The sequence below is a fragment of the Carcharodon carcharias genome, chromosome 6 (assembly GCF_017639515.1).
Source record: "Carcharodon carcharias isolate sCarCar2 chromosome 6, sCarCar2.pri, whole genome shotgun sequence".
NCBI classification, from domain to species: domain Eukaryota; kingdom Metazoa; phylum Chordata; class Chondrichthyes; order Lamniformes; family Lamnidae; genus Carcharodon; species Carcharodon carcharias.
In genome coordinates, this window is record NC_054472.1 from 198,372,059 (window position 1) to 198,397,503 (window position 25,445).

A 25,445-nucleotide genomic window follows, 5' to 3' on the forward strand; every position below is an offset into this window, starting at 1 on the left:
CCCGTTAAGGTGAAACCCATCCCTTTGAATTGGTGCTTCTTGCCCCAGAACTGGTCCCAATGCCCCAAGAATCTGAAGCCCTCTCTCCTGCACCATGCTTCATTGACCTTCCCTATCTACCTATTTCTACTCTGGTTAGCGAGTGGCACCGGGAGTAATCCAGGGATTATTACCTTCAAGGTCCTACTTTTTAACTTCCTCCCTAGCTCCTGACAACCTGACCATACAAACTCAATACCTGCCTCCTAAATGTTGTTGGTACCAACATCTTCTGGCTCACTCCCATCCCCCTGCAGGATATTCTGCCCTCTCTCTGTGATGTCCTTTACCCTGGCACCAGGGTGACAAACACACCATGCAGGGCTCAGGATGACAGTAACAGAAATGCCTGTCTGTCCCCTGACTATAGGATCTCTATAATGAGTGTGTTTCTACTCTCTGCTGTTCCCTCCTGTACAGTCCCTGGCCCATTGATGCCATGGTCTAGGCTGCTCTCCTTCAGGTTATCCTCACTCCCAGCAGACTCCAGTACTGAGTATGTTTGACATTGGCACACACCTTGAAGACTTCCTGTACTTCCTGCCTCTTCCTACTCTTCCTGATGGCTCTTCCCCTGCTATCCCAAACTCGCACTGCCTGTGGGGCGACTGCCTCCTGGAACGTACAATCCAGGGAACTCCCACCCTCTCTGATGATCCTGTGCTGAAGCTGGAGCAGGTCGGAGACACTTCCCAGCACATGGTTCCCCTGAGACACATGAAGTGTTGTGAAGTTCCCAGAGAAACAGGGACAGCAAGCAACAGGTCAAATCTTTATTTCCTCTTTTGGAATCTTTTAGAGATGGATCATATCGGCGGCAGTGATGCCCACGTTTCATTAATATATTTAAAAATTACAACAATGTTTGTAATTTCCATTCTTTCTCAGGAGGCTATGACACTGGTGAAGCAGGATTTATTGAAGTAATGGCTCTTGGTGTCATTCACACTGTGTGGGACTCTGACCCAGAGCTCCGACAGTAAGTTGGGAGATTGGACAATACCCCAGATTCCCTTCCCTGAAGGGATTTAGTTGCATTTTAATGACAATAGGGCAGTTTTCATGGTCATTTTTCTGGTGGTGGAGCCACGCATTGCCAAATGGATTCAATTCAATTTCACACAACGTCTAGTTTCCTGATCTAGTCTATCAGACACTGTGCAACACTTCAGCATCTCTCTGTATCCCTGTGAGTCTCTGCCTCAATATTTCTCTCTTTCTCTCTCTGTGCCTCTCCCTGTCTCCCTCTCTCCGTCTCCCTTTATCTGTCTGCTTTTTCCTCACTCTCTGTCCTCCCTGTCTCTCTCTCTCTCTGCCTCTCCGTCTCTGTCTCTCCTTGTCTCTCTCCTTCTGCGTCTCTCCCTCTGCCTCTTTATCTCTCTCGTTGCTTCTTTCTGCCTCTCCCTATCTGTCTCAGACTCTCTGTCTCAATCTCTGCCTCTTTCTCTCTGCCTCTCCCTCTCCCTGTCTCTGTCTCTCTGTCTGCCTCTCCCTCTCTCTCTCCTTGTTTCTCCAACTATGTTTCTCTCTGCCTCGCCCCCCTCTCTGTCTCAGTCTCCATTTCTCTCTCTCTGCCTCCCCTTGTCTCTCTCCATCTGTGTTTTTCTCTCTCTCTCTCTCTCTCTCCTTATCTGTCTCCAGTCAGTGAGGGGTTAATGCGGACACACAGCCCTCTCCTCCCTCCCCCTGTTTCTCTCTGATTCTCGCTCGGTTCCACACTCCCAGTGTTTGCTCTGTCAGTCACAGTGACTTTCAGGCGCAGTGTTTTGAGAGCTTGCCTCTTCAGACACTGGGATCTGCCCCACGTCTGGGGTATTTACATCCGAGTGCCCCGTAGTGGGGTTAAAGTGTGGGACTGGGCAAGTGTGAGGAATCTCTCGGCTGTGACTAAATAAGGGAGATTCAGACAGCAGCCGCCTCAGCTGGGGACCGCAGCAGGAGACAGAAGCCCAGGGCAGGACAGCAGAGAGAAGCCGGAGAGAGAGCAGCATGGAGCGGGGAGAGAGAGAGGCAGAGACCGGTACCAAGGGCAGATAATAGCCCGCTGCTTCCTAGGTATTATTTACCTTGTTAATAATTACTCTACTGTAGTAATGGAGTCATGTACGGGTCAGTTAATACCTGGGACAATTCTCTCTTTGGATGATTGGGGTAATTAATAACATCATTACCATGGGGCAATTAATGTAGTAATAATAACAAAGATATAGCAATAAATACCAGGAAAATTACTCACGGGGCTAAGTAATAGGGTCATTAAGATTAGGGCAGTTAATAAGTTATTATCTTTCAGAGGGTCGTTCACAGTCAAACACACTGTGGGTCTGGAGTCATATGTAGACCAGACCGGGTCAGGACGGCAGATTTCCCTCCCTATAAAGGGCATTAGTGACCTAGAGGGTTTTTTTATGACCATCAGACATACCTGAGGTGATTAATGGGGGATAGATGAATGGAATATAGTTAATAATCAAAGTAAATAAATACTTGATAAATTCCTATAAATGTACATTGTTAGTGACCCGGACAATTAATGGGAAAACTGATAAAAGGGGCAGTTATTCACTGGAAATTAATAGAGTATTAGTAATACTCTACCGGGGTGCAATTATTAACTGGGACAGTTATTTGGGGTAATTAATAATACAGATGATTTTCTTTTGTAGGCACTCATTCAGTAATGGGAAAAACATCAAACTATATCTTTGCATAACAAACCCTTTAGGCTGAGTCATAAACTCTTCACCACCGAGAATCAATAGGAAATTATTGACTGGATTTCAGGCTGTTGACACCTCACTGATCCAACTTCACCCCTACCCCAGTGAGTCAGTGTGTGTGGGACCCGTACCCCAGTGACAGTCAGTGTCTGAGAGACCCATACCCCAGTGAGAGTCAGTGTGTGTGGGACTCGTACCCCAGTGAGTGTCAGTGTGTGTGGGACACCTACCCCAGTGAGAGTCAGTGTGTGAGAGACCCATACCCCAGTGAGCGTCAGTGTGTGTGGGACCCGTACCCCAGTGAGAGTCAGTGTGTGTGGGACCCGTACCCCAGTGAGAGTCAGTGTGTGTGGGACATGTACCCCAGTGAGAGTCAGTGTGTGTGGGACCTGTACCCCAGTGAGAGTCAGTGTGTGTGGGACCCATACCCCAGTGAGAGTCGGTGTGTGTGGGACCCATACCCCAGTGAGAGTTGGTGTGTGTGGGACTCGTACCCCAGTGAGAGTCAGTGTGTGTGGGACCCGTACCCCAGTGTGTGTCAGTGTGTGTGGGACCTGTATCCCAGTGAGAATCACTGTGTGTGTGGGACCCGTACCCCAGTGAGAATCACTGTGTGTGTGGGACCCGTACCCCAGTGAGAGTCAGTGTGTGTGGGACCCGTACCCCAGTGAGAGATAGTGTGTGTGGGACCCGTACCCCAGTGAGAATCACTGTGTATGTGGGACACGTACCCCAGTGAGAGTCAGTGTATGTGGGATCTGTACCCCAGTGAGAATCACTGTGTATGTGGGACACGTACCCCAGTGAGAGTCAGTGTATGTGGGATCTGTACCCCAGTGAGAGTCAGTGTGTGTGGGATCTGTACCTCAGTGAGAGTCAGTGTGTGTGTGGGACCCGTACCTCAGTGAGAGTCAGTATGTGTGGGACCCGTACCCCAGTGAGAGTCAGTGTGTGTGGGACCTATACCCCAGTGAGAATCACTGTGTATGTGGGACCCGTACCCCAGTGAGAGTCAGTGTGTGTGTGGGACCCGTACCCCAGTGAGAGTCAGTGTTTTCAGGACAGGGAGACAAAGTAAATTGTGCCCCTGAAGCCTGAGTGTGAGTTTGTGTTTCAGATTGATAGTGAGGGTGGGTGTTTGCGATTGGTGGTGGTTCCAGTGGGCAGACTGTGAATAAGCTTGACAGGGAGTAGATCCTTTCAGTAGTGATATTGTTTAGTGTTTGGCCACTCACTGAGTGATTTAACAGGTATTTTCTCATTCCCATTCTGTACAAGGTGGCACTGAGGGTTGCCCAGCCCTGTGGGCAGTGGATATCGCTCATGCTGTGGCCCATTGCCTAAGCAATGAACAGGATCCTGCTCCCCAAGAGGCTCCAACAGACGACCAGCAGCTCAGCTCAACCTGTCCCAGGATTTGTCAGCGGCTCCTGCTCAGATCAAGGCTTCACCTAGTGCCGGACATTCCTGTCTCTCATCACTTTCTTTGGGATTCTCTCGCTTAATCCTGACCAGCTGCTGGAATTTGGCATCACTGGCCACAGCTCTGAGATTTAAGGATGCCAATTCGAAGAGGTCATGTTGCTCCTCAAAATACATTCCTCGATACCATCATCCGAAAATTGGAAGGTCGCAGTGAGTGTTTGTGATCTTATCCGTAAATCAGTCCTTCGGTGGGAAAGACGGAGAGAGGGAGATGGATAGGGGGAGAGAGAAAAGGAAAGATGGAGAGATGGATAGAGGAAAAACATTGGGAGAGAGAGAGAGAAACCGCAGAGGGTAAGTTAGAGACAGGGAGAAATAGACAAAGGGTTACTTAAGGCAGTGAGAGAAGGAGAGGGACATAGACGAGGAGCTAGAGAAACAGACAGAATTGAAAAGTTGATATAAAAGTAGAGACTGAATGAGGAAGAGCAGGACAGATGCACATTCACAACCAACAGAAAGAGACAGAGTAAAAGATATTACCCAAAAAGAGCCAGAGGAGGACACACTGGAAGAGATTGAAAGAGAGAGGCAGACGTACTTGGGCTAAGGGATAGATTAAGGATGAAGAAGAGAGTGAGATACAGTGCGAGAGAGAGAGAGAGAGATACTCACAGGCTGTCAAACATTAGTTCTCCTTGAGAAAACGACAGCAGGTTCAATGATGACCTTTAATGCTGGAAGTCTGAAGGACGGTGTCTGTGTGCAGAGGAGCTGCTGGGGGTGGGGGATGCCATGAACTGCAGGAGAGGGGAATCTGATAACTGGAATCTATAAATACTCTGCAAATGGTGCTTAGCATATCCTGACACTGAGTAGCGAGAGAACAATCTCTAGAATAAAAATACATAACTGGAGAGAGCCAGATTTCGGTGAATTTCAGGGGGATGTGGCCTGGGTAAACTGGAGTCAAAGGCAGGGAGGCAGAAAGTCAGTGGAGTGAGGGACAGAGGAACTGGCTCAGATACGGTCATTTCCAGAAATGGGGAGAGGGGGTTAGGGAGGGCACAAGAAACCAGAGCTCCCTTGATGACAAAGGAGATAGAGAGAATGAGAAATATAGGAGTAGGTGGAGGCCATTCAGCCCCTCTATCCTGTTCCGTCATCAATCTGACCATTGCTGATCTGCGATCTAACTCCACGTTCCCACCTTTGTTCATATCTCTAAATACCTAGTAGTTAACAAAAATCCATCAAAATGAACAACTGATCTAAGCAGCAGATGCTGTCTGTAGAAGAGAGTTAGTTCCAAACACCCTTTGTGTGTAGCAGGGTTTCCTAGTTTCAGTCTGAAGCAGTAAAAGGACCAGTGGGAAGATGTCACCCGGGGAGAATCAGGCTGAAGGGAGTCCAAGGGGAAAGAGACAGAGATTGGACACAGGAACATAGGAACAGGAGCAGGAGTAGGCCATTAGACCTATTGAGCCTGTTCCACCATTCAATTAGATCGTGGCTGATCATCTCCCTCAACACCACTTTTCTGCGCTATCTCCATATCCCCTGATGTCATTAGTCTCCAGGAATCTATCAATTTCTGTCTTGAACATACTCAATGATTGAGCTTCCACAGGTCTCTGGGTAGAGAATTCCAGAGATTCACCATCCTCTGAGTGAAGAAATTCCTCCTCATTTCAATGTTAAATGTGACTGTGTCCCCTGGTTCTAGACTCCTCAGCCAATCGTATCCACATCTACCCTGTCACATCCTGTAAACAACATAAAGGCATCCAGGGAAAGAAAGGTTTGTGTTTCTCTGGGAGTTTCACCCACCTCAGGAAATCCCAAATCCCCCAGCAGCCAATGAAATACGTTTTGAAGCATGGCCATTGTTGGAATGTGGGAAACGCAGCATCCAATCAGTGCACAGCAAAATCCTACAACAAAACGGTGTGAGGTTGGTCAGTGGTCAGTTTGAGTGGTTTCAATGGAAGGATAAATATTGGCCAGGAAGAGGTCTCCTCCTTCTCAAAAAGTGCTAAAGTATCTTTTCCATCCAACTCAGAGGGCAGATGGGCCTTGGCTTAATGTATGCAAAGTGGCATCTCAGATAGTGTAGCACTCTGTGTGTGTGCCAGCTAGATGTTTGCATTTATTTCTCTGGCATGGGACTTGAAGCGGTAATATTCTGTCTGAGGTGAAGGTGTAACCAGATGGTGTCACAATTCAAACAAAGGTGTTCAATAGTTAAATTAACAGTAAGAGGATTGTCAGAGGGATGATGAACCAATCAGGGAGATGTATTAATGGAGGTAAAAGGCTGATATACTGAATGATGTTGGTTTACCAGTGAAGTGGACTCTGCAATGATAAACAAAGAGGTTGTCAGGATACTGTAGATAAAGAAGAAATGCTAGAAAATCTGGGAGTGTTTAAACTGGTTAAGGCACCTGCTCTGGATAGGATGTACCCTTGGTTGCTGGGGGAAGGGCAAGTAGAGATTGCAGAGACACTGGCCAAAATCTTCCAACCATCCTTCCAGATGGGCATGGTGCCAAATGCCCACATTGGCAAGACCTCAAGAGAAAATAACCCTGGAGAAAATTAACAGCCACTTGGACAACACCAACTTACAAAGGAGAGTCAGTGCAGATTCGTTCAGGGCAAACTGAACTTTGACTGATTTGATTGAGTTTTTTGTTGGGGTAATAGTGAGAATTGAGGACGGTCATCGAGCTGAAGTTGTGTACTCTCTTGAGCATACCTGTAACTAAATTAACAATGAACGGATCGAATTAAAGAAACAGATCAGATCAAATAAAATGATATCCCCTTAAAGGGGAACTGTAACAAAGGAAAAAATCTATTAAAGGAACATTATTAAATCAAATTAAAATTTAGTTTTGGGGGCCATGAGCACTCGGACTCCTGCGGTGTCCACTGGCCACAAAGAGCCTTGAGTGTGCCAGTGGACGCTGCGTATTCCCTTTCCAAGGACACCCGGTCATGGGCATAGCCGTGGGAGAAGGGCAGACAGTGGGGCAGGTGACCCCCTGGACCAGCCGCTGTCTGGACCTGTCAATGACCAGCTTGGCCAGGCCCATGAGGAGGTCCTCCCCCCTCCTGGTTCCTCTCTGCACCAGTGGCCAAAGATCAGGAGGGTCGAACTGCAGTGCAAACAAGCAATTCCCGCTAAAAAATCCAGAAGGGAGTGCAATCCATCGCACGTATGTGCACACGGAACACAGATCCTCAAGGCTGTAGGAAATACGGGCGGCCTGAGAGTCCATCAGCCACTGCAGCAGGAAGGGACTGCTGCATGCAACACCCTCCATTCCAGATCCCCGACGGAAAAGGGAAGAGCTCCCATGTAGGGAAGCCTCCGCTGGGGGGGCCATGCTACCACTGAATAGCAGGATGGGACGTCACACTGCACCTCGATGGTGGACAAGTGTGGTGACATGAAGGGTATGCAGCAGCAGCAGCCTGAAAAGGATATCGCTCTGCGCTGAGTGGAAAGACGTGGAAGCAACGTCCATAGACGGCTCAAATTGTGGCAGGTTTCCAGCTTGGGGCCGATATGAAATTCTACTCGGACCGGAGTCACCACAACACCAGGGCCCAAGCACCACAGCTTTGAGGCTGTGGATAGTGTTGGCCACATCAACAGATGGACAAATGTTTCTCTGTCATCCAGAACATCCCCAACTCTGCTCACCCCAGGGTCCTGAGCCCTCCAATCTGCCAATCGCAAGGACCTCAATTGCTGCAGGGCAGATTATTGATGTTGTATATCTGGACTTTCAAAAGATGTTTGATAATCACCACTGAACAGACTTTTCTTTTAAAGGATTGAAGCCCATGGGGCAGAAGTGGCAGGAACAGCAGGGATAGAAACTCCTGGGATGGGGAATGGTTGTTTTTCAGGAGGCAGGCAGGTACGCATTGCAATTCCCCAAGGGTCAGGACTGGGTCACTGCTGTTTTTGAATGATTGAGACTTGGGTGTACAAGCACAAATTTGAAGTTTGCAGATGATACCAAGCTTGGGAGTGTTGTATACTGTGAGGAGGACAGTGTGGAACTTCAAGAGGACATAGACAAGTTAGTGGAGTGGGCAGATAGGTGGCAGATGAAGGTCAGTGTGGAGAAGCGAGAGGTGATGCATTTTGGTAGGAAGAACATGGACAGACAATATAAAATAAGGGGTGAAATTTTGAAGGGGGTGCAGGAGCAGAGGGAGCTGGGTGTATATGTGCATAGATCATTGAAGGTGGCAGGATAGGTCGAGAGAGCAGTTAATAAAGCATATAGTGTCCTGGGCTTTATTAGTAGGGGCATAGAGTACAAGAGCCAGGAGGTTATGTTGAACTTGTATAAGTCACTGGTTCGGCCTCAGCTGGAGTATTGTGTCCAGTTCTGGGTGCCGCACCTTAGGGAGGATGTGAAGGTAATGGGGAGAGTGTGGAAAAGATTCACGAGAATGGTTCCAGGGATGAGGAGCTTCGGTTATGAAGATAGAATAAAGAGCTGAGGTTATTCTCAGAGAAATTTGAGAGTGGATTTGATAGAGGTATTCAATATGATGAAAGAATCTGTGCTACCTGTGAATTCAGGACCAGTGAGTGTAGATAAAAGGAGATTGGCAAACGCTCCAGAGGAAAGAGTAAGAAATTCATCTCACTTCATGAGAAAGGAAGAACTTGCATTTTGATAGTGCCTATAATGTTCAGCAGATTTCCCAAAGGGCATTACTGACAATGATGTATATTCACTGTCATAACGTAGGAAATGCAGCAGTTAACAAATGCACAGCAAGATCCCACACACAGCAATGTGATTCGTCAAATCATCTGTTTTTATGATATTGATTGAACAATAAATATCGACCTTAGCACACCAGGGAGAGTTCCCCTGTTCCGCTTTCAAACAGTACCCAAAATCTTTTACCTTCATCTGAGAGGGCATGTGAGGGCCTTGGGTTAATGTCTCCTCCAAAAGACTGCTCAATCTACGGTGCAGCACTCCCTCAGTACTGACCCTCTGACAGTGCAGCACTCCCTCAGTACTGACCCTCCGACAGTGTAGCGCTCCCTCAGCACTGACCCTCTGACAGCGCAGTGCTCCCTCCGTACTAACCCTCCGACTGTGCAGCGATCCCTCAGTACTGACCCTCCGACAGTGTAGCACTCCTTCAGTACTGACCCTCCGACACTGCAGCACTCCCTCAGTACCGACCCTCCGACAGTGCAGCACTCCCTCAGTACTGACCCTCCGACAGTGTAGCGCTCCCTCAGCACTGACCCTCTGACAGTGCAGTGCTCCCTCCGTACTGACCCTCCGACTGTGTAGCACTCCTTCAGTACCGACTCTCCGACAGTGTAGCGCTCCCTCAGCACTGACCCTCTGACAGTGCAGTGCTCCCTCCGTACTGACCCTCCGACTGTGTAGCACTCCTTCAGTACCGACTCTCCGACAGTGTAGCGCTCCCTCAGCACTGACCCTCTGACAGTGCAGCGCTCCCTCAGTACTGACCCTCCGACAGCGCAACACTCCCTCAGTACTGACCCTCTGACAGTGCAGCACTCCCTCAGTACTGACCCTCCGACAGTGCAGCAGTCCCTCAGTACTGACCCTCTGACAGTGCAGCACTCCCTCAGTACTGACCCTCTGACAGTGCAGCACTCCCTCAGTACTGACGCTCCGACAGTGCAGCAGTCCCTCAGTACTGACCCTCCGACAGTGCAGCACTCCCTCAGTACTGACCCTCTGACAGTGCAGCACTCCCTCAGTACTGACCCTCCGACAGTGCAGCACTCCCTCAGTACTGACCCTCTGACAGTGCAGCACTCCCTCAGTACTGACCATCCGACAGTGCAGCACTCCCTCAGTACTGACCCTCTGACAGTGCAGCACTCCCTCAGTACTGACCCTCTGACAGTGCAGCAATCCCTCAGTACTGACCCTCTGACAGTGCAGCACTCCCTCAGTACTGACCCTCCGACAGTGCGACACTCCCTCAGTACTGACCCTCCGACTGTGTAGCACTCCTTCAGTACCGACTCTCCGACAGTGTAGCGCTCCCTCAGCACTGACCCTCTGACAGTGCAGTGCTCCCTCCGTACTGACCCTCTGACAGTGCAGCACTCCCTCAGTACTGACCCTCCGACAGTGCAGCACTCCCTCAGTACTGACCCTCTGACAGTGCAGCACTCCCTCAGTACTGACCCTCTGACAGTGCAGCACTCCCTCAGTACTGACCCTCTGACAGTGCAGCACTCCCTCAGTACTGACCCTCTGACAGTGCAGCACTCCCTCAGTACTGGACACGTGTAGCTGGACTATGGCCCCAGATGCCTTGAGTGGGGCGTGCAGCCAGCAATGGCTGCTGTTCTAATAGGAAAGGATGTCTGGAAGGTACCACAACTGTAATCTGAACATTGAAGCTGCATTTGTTGACAGTAAGGAGTTAAGGAGAGGAGTCTCCTGAATAATGCAGAGCTTGTTGGTTGGGAGAAAGCTGCTTGCTCTTTTTAAATATTTGAACAAGGGCAAAGAAGGAAGCTTTGCTGAGGTCCCCAGAGGAAGTGAGCAAATTTGCAGTCGACCTTTGCCCACTGTACCCCCAGCTTTCTTCAGAATTCAGAAAACCGTTCTCATCATAGAATGTGAATTTGAATCTCAGGTTTCTGCCTGTGGTGAGGTCAATCACCGGATTAAAAAAATAATCCCATCAAACACTCCCAGGACAGGTACAGCACAGGGTTAGATGCAGAGTAAATCTCCCTCTACACTGTCCCCATCATACACTCCCAGGGCAGGTACAGCACGGGGTTAGATACAGAGTAAATCTCCCTCTACACTGTCCCCATCAAACACTCCCAGGACAGGTACAGCACAGGGTTAGATGCAGAGTAAATCTCCCTCTACACTGTCCCCATCATACACTCCCAGGGCAGGTACAGCACGGGGTTAGATACAGAGTAAATCTCCCTCTACACTGTCCCCATCAAACACTCCCAGGACAGGTACAGCACGGGGTTAGATACAGAGTAAATCTCCCTCTACACTGTCCCCATCAAACACTCCCAGGACAGGTACAGCACGGGGTTAGATACAGAGTAAGTCTCCCTCTACACCGTCCTCATCAAACAATCCCAGGACAGGTACAGCACGGGGTTAGATAGAGAGTAAATCTCCCTCTACACTGTCCCCATCAAACACTCCCAGGACAGGTACAGCACAGGGTTAGATACAGAGTAAAGCACCCTCTACACTGTCCCCATCAAACACTCCCAGGACAGGTACAGCACGGGGTTAGATACAGAGTAAATCTCCCTCTACACTGTCCCCATCAAACACTCCCAGGGCAGGTACAGCACGGAGTTAGATACAGAGTAAAGCACCCTCTACACTGTCCCCATCAAACACTCCCAGGACAGGGACAGCATGGGGTTAAATACAGAGTAAATCTCCCTCTACACTGTCCCCATCAAACACTCCCAGGACAGGTACAGCATGGGGTTAAATACAGAGTAAATCTCCCTCTACACTGTCCCCAACAAACACTCCCAGGACAGGTACAGCACGGGGTTAGATACAGAGTAAAGCTCCCTCTACGCTGTCCCCATCAAACACTCCCAGGACAGGTACAGCATGGGGTTAGATATAGAGTAAAGCTCTCTCTACACCATCCCCATCAAACACTCCCAGGACAGGTACAGCACGGGGTTAGATACAGAGTAAAGCACCCTCTACACTGTCCCCATCAAACACTCCCAGGACAGGGACAGCATGGGGTTAAATACAGAGTAAATCTCCCTCTACACTGTCCCCATCAAACACTCCCAGGACAGGTACAGCACGGGGTTAGATACAGAGTAAAGCCCCCTCTATACTGTCCCCATCAAACACTCCCAGGACAGGTACAGCACGGGGTTAGCTACAGAGTAAAGCCCCCTCTATACTGTCCCCATCATACACTCCCAGGACAGGTACAGCATGGGGTTAGATACAGAGTAAATCTCCCTCTACACTGTCCCCATCAAACACTCCCAGGACAGGTACAGCACGGGATTAGATACAGAGTAAATCTCCCTCTACACTGTCCCCATCAAACACTCCCAGGACAGGTACAGCACGGGGTTAGATACAGAGTAAATCTCCCTCTACACAATCCCCATTAAACACTCCCAGGACAGGTACAGCACGGGGTTAGATACAGAGTAAAGCTCTCTCTACACTGTCCCCATCAAACACTCCCAGCACAGGTACAGCACGGGGTTAGATACAGAGTATAGCTCCCTCTACACTGTCCCCTCTAAACATTCCCAGAGCAGGTACAGCACGGGGTTAGATACAGAGTAAAGCCCCCTCTACACTGTCCCCATCAAACACTCCCAGGACAGGTACAGCACGGGGTTAGATACAGAGTAAAGCTCTCTCTACACTGTCCCCATCAAACACTCCCAGGACAGGTACAGCACGGGGTTAGATACAGAGTAAAGCTCTCTCTACACTGTCCCCATCAAACACTCCCAGGACAGGTACAGCACGGGGATAGATACAGAGTAAATCTCCCTCTACACTGTCCCCATCAAACACTCCCAGGGCAGGTACAGCACGGAGTTAGATACAGAGTAAACCTCCCTCTACACTGTCCCCATCAAACACTCCCAGGACAGGTACAGCACGGGGTTAGATACAGAGTAAATCTCCCTCCACACTGTCCCCATCAAACACTCCCAGGACAGGTACAGCACGGGGTTAGATACAGAGTAAAGCTCCCTCTACACTGTCCCCATCAAACACTCCCAGGATAGGTACAGCACGGGGTTAGTTACAGAGTAAATCTCCCTCTACACTGTCCCCATCAAACACTCCCAGGACAGTTACAACACGGGGTTAGATACAGAGTAAAGCACCCTCTACGCTGTCCCCATCAAACAATCCCAGGACAGGAACAGCACGGTGTTAGATACAGAGTAAAGCCCCCTCTATACTGTCCCCATCAAACACTCCCAGGACAGGTACAGCACGGGGTTAGCTACAGAGTAAAGCCCCCTCTATACTGTCCCCATCAAACACTCCCAGGACATGTACAGCACGGTGTTAGATACAGAGTAAAGCCCCCTCTATACTGTCCCCATCAAACACTCCCAGGACTGGTACAGCACGGGGTTACATACAGAGTAAATCTCCCTCTACACCGTCCCCATCAAACACTCCCAGGACAGGTACAGCACGGGGTTACATACAGAGTAAATCTCCCTCTACACCGTCCCCATCAAACACTCCCAGGACAGGTACAGCACGGGGTTAGATACAGAGTAAAGCTCCCTCTACACTGTCCCCATTAAACACTCCCAGGACAGGTACAGCACGGGGTTAGATACAGAGTAAATCTCCCTCTACACTGTCCCCATCAAACACTCCCAGGACAGGTACAGCACGGGGTTAGATACAGAGTAAAGCTCGCTCTACACTGTCCCCATCAAACACTCCCAGGACAGGTACAGCACGGGGTTAGATGCAGTGTATAGCTCCCTCTACACTGTCCCCATCAAACACTCCCAGGACAGGTACAGCACGGGGTTAGATACAGAGTAAAGCTCTCTCTACACTGTCCCCATCAAACACTCCCAGGGCAGGTACAGCACGGGGTTAGATACAGGGTAAAGCTCCCTCTACGCTGTCCCTATGAAACACTCACAGGGCTGGGACAGCAGTTAAGGTCTATGGATTAGGAGCAGGAATAGGCCATTCGGCCCCTCGAGTTTACTCATGGTTGATGTGGTTGTGGCCTCAGCCTCAATTCCCTGCTTGTCCCTCATTTTCCTGGCTCTCTGGTCGATGAAGAATCTGTCTAACTTCTCCTTGAATATATTCAGTGACTGCTGCGTGTGGAAGAGAATTGCAATGCCTGACAACCCTCTGAGGGAAGAGGTTCCTGCTCACCTCTGTCTTAAATGAGGGACCCGTTATTTTTAAACTGTGTCCCCAGTTCTAGGTTTTCCCACAAGGGGAAAGAATTTGCTGCTTTTCTAATCTTCCACATTTTCATCTGTCCACCGATTTCCAGTCCACTCACTGAACCTGTGTCCCTTTGTGTGTCCCGCTTCTCATGGAGGTTTGACCCGGAGCCATGTGGAACCCAGCTCCAGGATTCCTGATCCCATTCCCAGCAGTGGCAGTTGTTGCCAGCGTGGGGTAAGGGTGCGGGTAGTGAGCCGGCAACCCTGCTCTCTTGACTTGACCGATTCCATTCTGGAGTTAGCATCTCAGAGGGGTGGGGGGGTGGGGGGGCAGTTGGGTAGGGGCAGGGGGGAACAGTTGGTGGGTAGGGGTGGGTGTGGGTGGGTGTGGGGGTAGGGGTGGGGTGGGCAGTTGGTGGGTAGGGGTAGGTGTGGGTGGGTGTGGGAGTAGGGGTGGGTGTGGGTTGGTGTGGGAGTAGGGGTGGGTGTGGATGTGTGTGGGGGGGTGGGTGTGGGTGGGTTTGGGGGTAAGGGTGTGGGGGTAGGGGTGTGGGTGGGTGTGGGGGTAGGGGTGGGTGTGGGTGGGTGTGGGGGTAGGGGTCTGTCAGATGGGTGTAGAGTATGGGCGGAGGGGCGGGTGGGGCTGGTAGAGATGTATCGAGGGCATTGATTGTCAGTGAGTTTCACTGTGACCCTCTCTGGTTTGAGGGTTTTTTGCAATTGTCTCTGTTGTTTTGTTAATTCCTGTCACTCTCTACCCTAGATCAGAAATTTGTCATTGGCAATGCTCGAGTGGGGAACTGTGCCATCATTTTCTGTAACAATGCTTTCTGTGAAATGTGTGGATATTCGAGAGCGGAGGTGATGCAGAAACCAGGAACCTGTGACTTCCTCCATGGACCACGGACCAGGAGAGCTGCAGTTTCTCAGATAACACAGGCTCTGGGAGGCTGTGAGGAGAGAAAGGTGGAGGTGTCTCTCTACAGGAAAGATGGTAAGAATCCAGATGTGGACAGGGTCAAATGTGAGATTCTGCAGGAGCAGGATGATATAAACTTGCTGCTCTTTGAGGAAGTAACAGGAAGAGTCAACATGGCCAATGAGGTAGATGTCATTTATCTGGATTTTCAAAAGGTCTTTGATAAGGGGATCCCATAATAACAAACTGATGGAGAATGTGGAGCTAGGGGCTCAGTGACAGAATAGATTGTCAGTTGCTACCAAGACAGGAAGCAGGCAGTGGGAGGAAAGGGTGGTTATTCAGAATGGCAGAAGGTGGGAAGGGATGTTCCACAGGGATAAGTGCTGGGACCACTGCTCTTCACTATTTATATCAACAGCTTGGACTTTGGAATCAAAAACACAATTTCTAAAATTGTGGATGGCACCAAATTGACTGGTGATAGTGGGGGTGGGGGTGTGAGATGGGGGGTGGGGGATGTGGGGTGGGGGTTGTGAGGTGAGATGGGGGGGTGGGATCATTTGTCTCAATAGCACTTCCCTGCCTAAGCTCAGATACCAAAAATATAAACATTAAATGTATTCAGTGATGGAGTATCCACAACCCTCTGGGACAGAGAATTCCAAAGATTCACAGCCCTTTGAGTGAAGAAATTTCTCCTCATCTCAGTCCTAAATGATCAGCCCTTTATCCTGAGACTGAGCCCCCGTGTTTTAGATCTGCTGACCCGTGGCAACAATCTCTCAGTGTCCACCCTTCAAACCCCTGAGATGAGATCACCTCTCCTTCTTCTAAACCCTAACAATATAGGCCCATTCTGTTCCAGTACAGCTACAACACTGGCATCTACCCGGCTATGTGGAAAATTGCCCAGGTATGTCCTGTACACAAAAAGCAGGACAAATCCAACCCGGCCAATTACCACCCCATCAGTATTTCCCATCCCTAGTTGCCCTTGAGAAGGTGGGGGTGAGCTGCCTTCTTGAACTGCTGCAGTCCATGTGGTGCAGGTACACCCACAGTGCTGTTAGGGAGGGAGTTGCAGGATTTTGACCCAGCGACAATGAAGGAACAGTGATATATTTCCAAGTCAGGATGGTGAGTGGCTTGAAGGAGAACTTCCAGGTGGTGGTGGTGTTCCCATGTGTCAGCTGCCCTTGTCCTTCTAGATGGTAGTGGTCATGGGTTTGGAAGGTGCTGTCGAAGGAGCCTTGGTGAATTCCTACGGTTCATCTTGTAGATGGTACACACACTGCTGCTACTGTAAATCGATGGTGGAGGGAGTGAATGTTTATGGATGGGGTGCCAATCAAGCAGGCTGCTTTGTCCTGAACGGTGTTGAGCTTCTTGAGTGTTGTGGGAGCTGCACTCATCCAGGCAAGTGGAGAGTATTCCATCACACTCCTGACTTGTGCCTTGTAGATGGTGGACAGGCTTTGGGGAGGCAGGAGGTGAGTTACTCGTCACCAGATTCCTAGTCTCTGACCTGCTCTTGTAGCCACAGTATTTATATGGCTAGTCCAGTTCAGTTTCTGGTCAGTGGTAACCCCCAAGATGTTGATAGTGGGGGATTCAGTGATGATAATGCCATTGAACATCAAAGGGCAATGGTTAGATTCAGTCTTGTTGGAGATGGTCATTGCCTGGCACTTGTGTAGCATGAATGTTATTTGCCACTTGTCAGTTCAAGTCTGGATAGTGTCCAGGTCTTGCTGCATTTGGACATTGACTGCTTCAGTATCTGAGGAGTTGTGAATGGTGCTGAACATTGTGCAATCATCAGCGAACATCCCCACTTCTGATCTTATGATGGAAGGAAGGTCATTGATGGAGCAGCTGAAGATGGTTGGGCTGAGGTTATTGCTAAGCAAGTGCCACTTGATAGCTCTGTTGATGATCCCTTCCATTACTTTACTGATGATGGGGAATAGACTGATGGGGTGGTAATTGGTCGGGTTGGATTTGTCCTACTTTTTGTGTACAGGACATACCTGGAACATTTTCCACATAGCCGGGTAGATGCCAGTGTTGTAGCTGTACTGGAACAGCTTGGATAGGGGTGCGGCAAGTTCTGGAGCAGAAGTCTTCAGGACTATTGCTGGAATATTGTCAGGGCCCATAGCCTTTGCAGTATCCAGTGCCTTCAGTCATCCTTGATATCACACAAAGTGAATCGAATTGGCTGAAGACTGGCATCTGTGATGCTGGGGACCTCCGGAGGAGGCTGAGATGGATCATCCACTCGGCACTTCTGGCTGAAGATTGTAGCAAAAGCTTCAGCCTTATCTTTTGCACTGATGTACTGGGCTCCTCCATCATTGAGGATGGGGATATTTGTGGAGCCTCCTCCTCCAGTGAGTTGTTTAATTGTCCACCCCCATTCACAACTGGATGTGGCAGGACTGAAGAGCTTAGATCTGATCCATTGGCTATGGGATCAATTAGCTCTGTCTATCACTTGCTGCTTATGCTGTTTGGCAGACAAGTAGTCCTGTGTTATAGCTTCACCAGGTTGACACCTCATTTTTAGGTATGCCTGGTGCTGCTCCTGACATGCACTCCTGCACTCTTCATTGAACCAGGGTTGATCCCCTGGCTTGATGGTAATGGTAGAGTGGGGGATATGCTGGGCCATGAGGTTACAGATTGTGTTCGAGTACAATTCTGCTGCTGCTGATGGCCCACAGCACCTCATGGATGCCCAGTCTTGAGTTGCTAGATCTGTTTGAAATCTATCCCATTTAGCACGGTGCTAGTGCCACACAACACGATGGAGGGTATTCTCAATGTGAAGGTGGGACTTCATCTCCACAATGACTGTGTGGTGGACACTCCTACCGATACTGCCACGGACAGATGCATCTGCAGCAGGCAGGTTGGTGAGGGTGAGGTCAAGTATGTTTTTCCCTCTTGTTGGTTCCCTCAGCACCTGCTGCAGACCCAGTCTATGTCCTTTAGGATTCAGCCAGCTCGGTCAGTAGTGGTGCTACTTAGTCACTCTTGGTGAATGGACATTGAAGTCCCCCACCCAGATTACATTCTGTACCTTTGCCACCCTCAGTGCTTCCTCCAAGTGATGTTCAACATGGAGAAGCACTGATTCATCAGCTGAGGGAGGGCGGTACATGGTAATCAGCAGGAGGTTTCCTTGCCCATGTTTGATCTGATGCCATGACACTTCATGGGGCCCAGAGTCGATGTTAAGGACTCCCAGGGTAACTCCCTCCCGAATGTATATCACTGTGTCCCCACCTCTGCTGGGCCTGTCCTGCCGGTGGTGATGATAGTGTCTGGGACATTATCTGTAAGGTATGATTCCGTGAGGATGACTATGTCAGGCTGTTTCTTGACCAGTCTGTGAGATGCTCTCCCAATTTTGGCACTAGCCCCCAGATGTTAGTAAGGAGGACTTTGCAGGGTTGACAGGGCTGAGTTTGCCGTTGTCGTTTCCAATGCCGAGGTCAATGCCGGGTGGTCCGTTCGGTTTCATTCCTTTTTTGTGACTTTGTAGCCGTTTGTTACAACTGAGTGTCTGGCTCGGCCATTTCAGAGTCAACCACATTGCTGTGGGTCTGGAGTCACGTGTAGGTCAGAACAGGTAAGGACAGCAGATTTCCTTCCCTAAAGAACATTAGTGAACCAGATGGGTTTTTAACAACAATCGACAATGGTTTCCTGGTCATCATTAGACTTTTAATTCCAGAATTCAGATTTCTAACGGGATTCGAACCCGAGTCTCCAGCGCATTACCCTGGGTCTATGGGTCACTAGTCAAACGACAATATCACAGCACCAACGCCCCCCTGTTAAGGGACTGGCTGGTTTAGCAGAGGGAGGTTTGTAACACAAGGTGTGGTTAAGGGTGGAATTGTGAAAGAGTCAATGAGAGTTATATTGGACAGACTGAGACCCTGGCTGAATGATATTGGACAGACTGAGACCCTGGCTGAATGATATTGAACAGACTGAGACCCTGGCTGAATGATATAGGACAGACTGAGACCCTGGCTGAATGATATTGGACAGACTGAGACACTGGCTGAATGATATTGGACAGACTGAGACCCTGGCTGAATGATATTGGACAGACTGAGAACCTGGCTGAATGATATTGGACAGACTGAGACCCTGGCTGAATGATATTGGACAGACTGAGACCCTGGCTGAATGATATTGAACAGACTGAGACCCTGGCTGAATGATATTGGACAGACTGAGACCCTGGCTGAATGATATTGGACAGACTGAGACCCTGGCTGAATGATATTGGACAGAATGAGACCCTGGCTGAATGATATTGGACAGACTGAGACCCTGGCTGAATGATATTGGACAGACTGAGACCCTGGCTGAATGATATTGGACAGACTGAGACCCTGGCTGAATGATATTGAACAGACTGAGACCCTGGCTGAATGATATTGGACAGACTGAGACCCTGGCTGAATGATATTGAACAGACTGAGACCCTGGCTGAATGATATTGGACAGACTGAGACCCTGGCTGAATGATATTGAACAGATTGAGACCCTGGCTGAATGATATTGAACAGACTGAGACCCTGGCTGAATGATATTGGACAGACTGAGACCCTGGCTGAATGATATTGAACAGACTGAGACCCTGGCTGAATGATATTGGACAGACTGAGACCCTGGCTGAATGATATTGGACAGACTGAGACCCTGGCTGAATGATATTGGACAGACTGAGACCCTGGCTGAATGATATTGGACAGACTGAGACCCTGGCTGAATGATATTGGACAGACTGAGACCCTGGCTGAATGATATTGGACAGACTGAGACCCTGGCTGAATGATATTGAACAGACTGAGACCCTGGCTGAATGATATTGGACAGACTGAGACCCTGGCTGAATGATATTGGACAGACTGAGACCCTGGCTGAATGATATTGGACAGACTGAGACCCTGGCTGAATGATATTGGACAGACTGAGACCCTGGCTGAATGATATTGGACAGACTGAGACCATGCAGAATGATATTGGACAGGCTGAGAGCCTGGCTGAATGATATTGCACAGACTGAGACCCTGGCTGATGATAAGGACAGACTGCGACTGGCTCGGAATGATAATTGAACAGATGAGGACCTGGCCTGAATGATATTGGACAGACTGAGACCTGGCTGAATTGATATTGGCCAGACTGAGGACCCTGGCTGAATTGATATTGGACAGGACTGAGACCTGGCTGACGATATTGGACAGGACTGCGACCCTGGCAGAATGCTATTGGACGATGAGACCCTGGCTGAATGATATTGGACGAACCCGCTGAATGAATTGACAACTGAGACCCTGGCTGAATGATATTGGACAGACTGAGACCCTGGCTGAATGATATTGGACAGACTGAGACCCTGGCTGAATGATATGACAGACTGAGACAGATGATGACAACGAGACCGCTGAATGATATTGACAGCTGAGACCCTGCTGATGATATTGACAACTGAACCTGGCTATGATATTGGACAGACTGAGACCCTGGCTGAATGATATTGGACAGACTGAGACCCTGCTAATGATCTGAACTGAGACCTGCTGAATGATAGTGAACAGCGAACCCTGGCTGAGAAACAGACTGGCTGAATGATATTGGACAGACTGAGACCCTGGCTGAATGATATTGGACAGACTGAGACCCTGGCTGAATGATATTGGACAGACTGAGACCCTGGCTGAATGATATTGGACAGACTGAGACCCTGGCTGAATGATATTGGACAGACTGAGACCCTGGCTGAATGATATTGGACAGACTGAGACCCTGGCTGAATGATATTGGACAGACTGAGACCCTGGCTGAATGATATTGGAACAGACTGAGACCCTGGCTGAATGATATTGGACAGACTGAGACCCTGGCTGAATGATATTGGACAGACTGAGACCCTGGCTGAATGATATTGGACAGACTGAGACCCTGGCTGAATGATATTGGACAGACTGAGACCCTGGCTGAATGATATTGGAACAGACTGAGACCCTGGCTGAATGATATTGGACAGACTGAGACCCTGGCTGAATGATATTGGACAGACTGAGACCCTGGCTGAATGATATTGGACAGACTGAGACCCTGGCTGAATGATATTGGACACTGAGACCTGCGGAGGATATTGGACAACTGAGACCCTGGCTGATGATATTGGACAGACTGAGGAACCCTGGCGGAATTATATTGAACAACTGAGACCCTGCTGAATGATATTGGTCAGACTGAGACCCTGGCTGAATGAATGGAACAGACAGAGACCCTGGCTGAATGATAGACAGACTGGAACCCTGTGCTGATGATATTGGACAGACTGAACCCCTGGCTAATGATATTGAACGACGAGACCCTGGCTGAATGATATTGGACAGACTGAGACCCTGGCTGAATGGGATATTGGATAGGGGTGGGGGGGGGTGGGGGGGGGGGCAACGAGACCCTGGCTGAATGATATTGAACAGACTGAGAACCCTGGCTGAATGTGATTGTGACCGACTGAGAACCGGCCCCATGGGAAAAAACATGATATTGGACAGACTGAGACCCTGGCTGAATGATATTGGACAGGACTGAGACCCTGGCTGAATGATATTGGACAGACTGAGACCCTGGCTGAATGATATTGGACAGACTGAGACCCTGGCTGAATGATATTGGACAGACTGAGACCCTGGCCTAGAATGATATCGAACAGATGAGACCTGGCTGAATGATATTGAACAGACTGAGACGCTGGCTGAATGATATTGGAACAGACTGAGACCCTGGGCTGAATGAGACCCTGGCTGAATGAAGAACAGACTGAGACCCTTGCTCTGAATGATATTGACCAGACTGAGACCCTGGCTGAATGATATTGGACAGACTGAGACCCTGGCTGAACTGATATTGGACAGACTGAGACCCTGGCCTGAATGATATTGAACAGACTGAGACCCTGGCTGAATGAATTGGACAGGACTGAGACCCTGGCTGAATGATATTGACAGCCTGAGACCCTGGGCTGAATGATATTGGACAGACTGAGACCCTGGACTGAAGATATTGAATCAGAACTGAGACCATGGCTGACTGATGAGACCTGGCTGAATGATATTGGACAGACTGAGACCCTGGCTGAATGATATTGGACAGACTGAGACCCTGGCTGAATGATATTGGACAGACTGAGACCCTGGCTGAATGATATTGGACAGACTGAGACCCTGGCTGAATGATATTGGACAGACTGAGACCCTGGCTGAATGATATTGGACAGACTGAGACCCTGGCTGAATGATATTGGACAGACTGAGACCCTGGCTGAATGATATTGAACAGACTGAGACCCTGGCTGAATGATATTGGACAGACTGAGACCCTGGCTGAATGATATTGGACAGACTGAGACCCTGGCTGAATGATATTGGACAGACTGAGACCCTGGCTGAATGATATTGGACAGACTGAGACCCTGGCTGAATGATATTGGACAGACTGAGACCCTGGCTGAATGATATTGGACAGACTGAGACCCTGGCTGAATGATATTGGACAGACTGAGACCCTGGCTGAATGATATTGAACAGACTGAGACCCTGGCTGAATGATATTGGACAGACTGAGACCCTGGCTGAATGATATTGGACAGACTGAGACCCTGGCTGAATGATATTGGACAGACTGAGACCCTGGCTGAATGATATTGGACAGACTGAGACCCTGGCTGAATGATATTGGACAGACTGAGACCCTGGCTGAATGATATTGGACAGACTGAGACCCTGGCTGAATGATATTGAACAGACTGAGACCCTGGCTGAATGATATTGAACAGACTGAGACCCTGGCTGAATGATATTGGACAGACTGAGACCCTGGATATTGGACAGACTGAGACCCTGGCTGAATGATATTGAACAGACTGAGACCCTGGCTGAATGATATTGGACAGACTGAGACCCTGGCTGAATGATATTGGACAGACTGAGACCCTGGCTGAACGATATTGGACAGACTGAGACCCTGGCTGAATGATATTGAACAGACTGAGACCCTGGCTGAATGATATTGGACAGACTGAGACCCTGGCTGAATGATATTGAACAGACTGAGACCCTGGCTGAATGATATTGGACAGACTGAGACCCTGGCTGAATGATATTGGACAGACTGAGACCCTGGCTGAATGATATTGGACAGACTGAGACCCTGGCTGAATGATATTGGACAGACTGAGACCCTGGCTGAATGATATTGGACAGACTGAGACCCTGGCTGAATGATATTGGACAGACTGAGACCCTGGCTGAATGATATTGGACAGACTGAGACCCTGGCTGAATGATATTGAACAGACTGAGACCCTGGCTGAATGATATTGGACAGACTGAGACCCTGGCTGAATGATATTGGACAGACTGAGACCCTGGCTGAATGATATTGAACAGACTGAGACCCTGGCTGAATGATATTGGACAGACTGAGACCCTGGCTGAATGATATTGGACAGACTGAGACCCTGGCTGAATGATATTGGACAGACTGAGACCCTGGCTGAATGATATTGGACAGACTGAGACCCTGGCTGAATGATATTGGACAGACTGAGGACCCTGGGCTGAATGATATTGGACAGACTGAGACCCTGGCCTGAATGATATTGGACAGACTGAGACCCTGGCTGAATGATATTGGACAGACTGAGACCCTGGCTGAATGATATTGGACAGACTGAGACCCTGGCTGAATGATATTGGACAGACTGAGACCCTGGCTGAATGATATTGGAACAGACTGAGGACCCTGGCTGAATGATATTGGACAGACTGAGACCCTGGCTGAATGATATTGGACAGACTGAGACCCTGGCTGAATGATATTGGACAGACTGAGACCCTGGCTGAATGATATTGGACAGACTGAGACCCTGGCTGAATGATATTGGACAGACTGAGACCCTGGCTGAATGATATTGGACAGACTGAGACCCTGGCTGAATGATATTGGACAGACTGAGACCCTGGCTGAATGATATTGGACAGACTGAGACCCTGGCTGAATGATATTGGACAGACTGAGACCCTGGCTGAATGATATTGGACAGACTGAGACCCTGGCTGAATGATATTGGACAGACTGAGACCCTGGCTGAATGATATTGGACAGGACTGAGACCCTGGCTGAATGATATTGGACAGACTGAGACCCTGGCTGAATGATATTGGACAGACTGAGACCCCTGGCTGAATGATATTGGACAGACTGAGACCCTGGCTGAATGATATTGGACCAGACTGAGACCCTGGCTGAATGATATTGGACAGACTGAGACCCTGGCTGAATGATATTGGACAGGACGAGACCCTGGCTGAATGATATTGGACAGACTGAGACCCTGGTCTGAATGATATTGGACAGACTGAGACCCTGGCTGAATGATATTGGACAGACTAAGACGCCTGGCTGAAATGATATTGGACAGACTGAGACCCTGGCTGAATGATATTGGACAGACTGAGACCCTGGCTGAATGATATTGGACAGACTGAGACCCTGGCTGAATGATATTGGACAGACTGAGACCCTGGCTGAATGATACCGGACAGACTGAGACCTGGCTGAATGATATTGGACAGACTGAGACCCTGGCTGAATGATATTGGACAGACTGAGACCCTGGCTGAATGATATTGGACAGACTGAGACCCTGGCTGAATGATATTGAACAGACTGAGACCCTGGCTGAATGATATTGGACAGACTGAGACCCTGGCTGAATGATATTGGACAGACTGAGACCCTGGCTGAATGATATTGGACAGACTGAGACCCTGGCTGAATGATATTGGACAGACTGAGACCCTGGCTGAATGATATTGGACAGACTGAGACCCTGGCTGAATGATATTGGACAGACTGAGACCCTGGCTGAATGATATTGGACAGACTGAGACCCTGGCTGAATGATATTGAACAGACTGAGACCCTGGCTGAATGATATTGGACAGACTGAGACCCTGGCTGAATGATATTGGACAGACTGAGACCCTGGCTGAATGATATTGGACAGACTGAGACCCTGGCTGAATGATATTGGACAGACTGAGACCCTGGCTGAATGATATTGGACAGACTGAGACCCTGGCTGAATGATATTGGACAGACTGAGACCCTGGCTGAATGATATTGGACAGACTGAGACCCTGGCTGAATGATATTGAACAGACTGAGACCCTGGCTGAATGATATTGGACAGACTGAGACCCTGGCTGAATGATATTGGACAGACTGAGACCCTGGCTGAATGATATTGGACAGACTGAGA

The 25,445-nt window shown here is 49.2% G+C and overlaps 1 protein-coding gene across 2 annotated transcripts in view; it reads left to right on the top strand.

The window, feature by feature from the left end:
• The first annotated feature begins 1,804 nt into the window (after window positions 1–1,804).
• The window catches only part of LOC121279203 (potassium voltage-gated channel subfamily H member 6-like), a 497,300-nt gene continuing 473,659 nt past the window's right edge, over window positions 1,805–25,445 (top strand). For both annotated transcript variants that reach the window (XM_041190225.1, XM_041190226.1), the window contains exons 1-3: window positions 1,805–2,094; window positions 4,038–4,394; window positions 14,918–15,148. In XM_041190225.1, coding sequence (XP_041046159.1) covers window positions 4,319–4,394; window positions 14,918–15,148 — 307 coding nt within the window. In that variant the 5' untranslated portion in view covers window positions 1,805–2,094; window positions 4,038–4,318. The remainder of the gene's footprint in view (window positions 2,095–4,037; window positions 4,395–14,917; window positions 15,149–25,445) is intronic.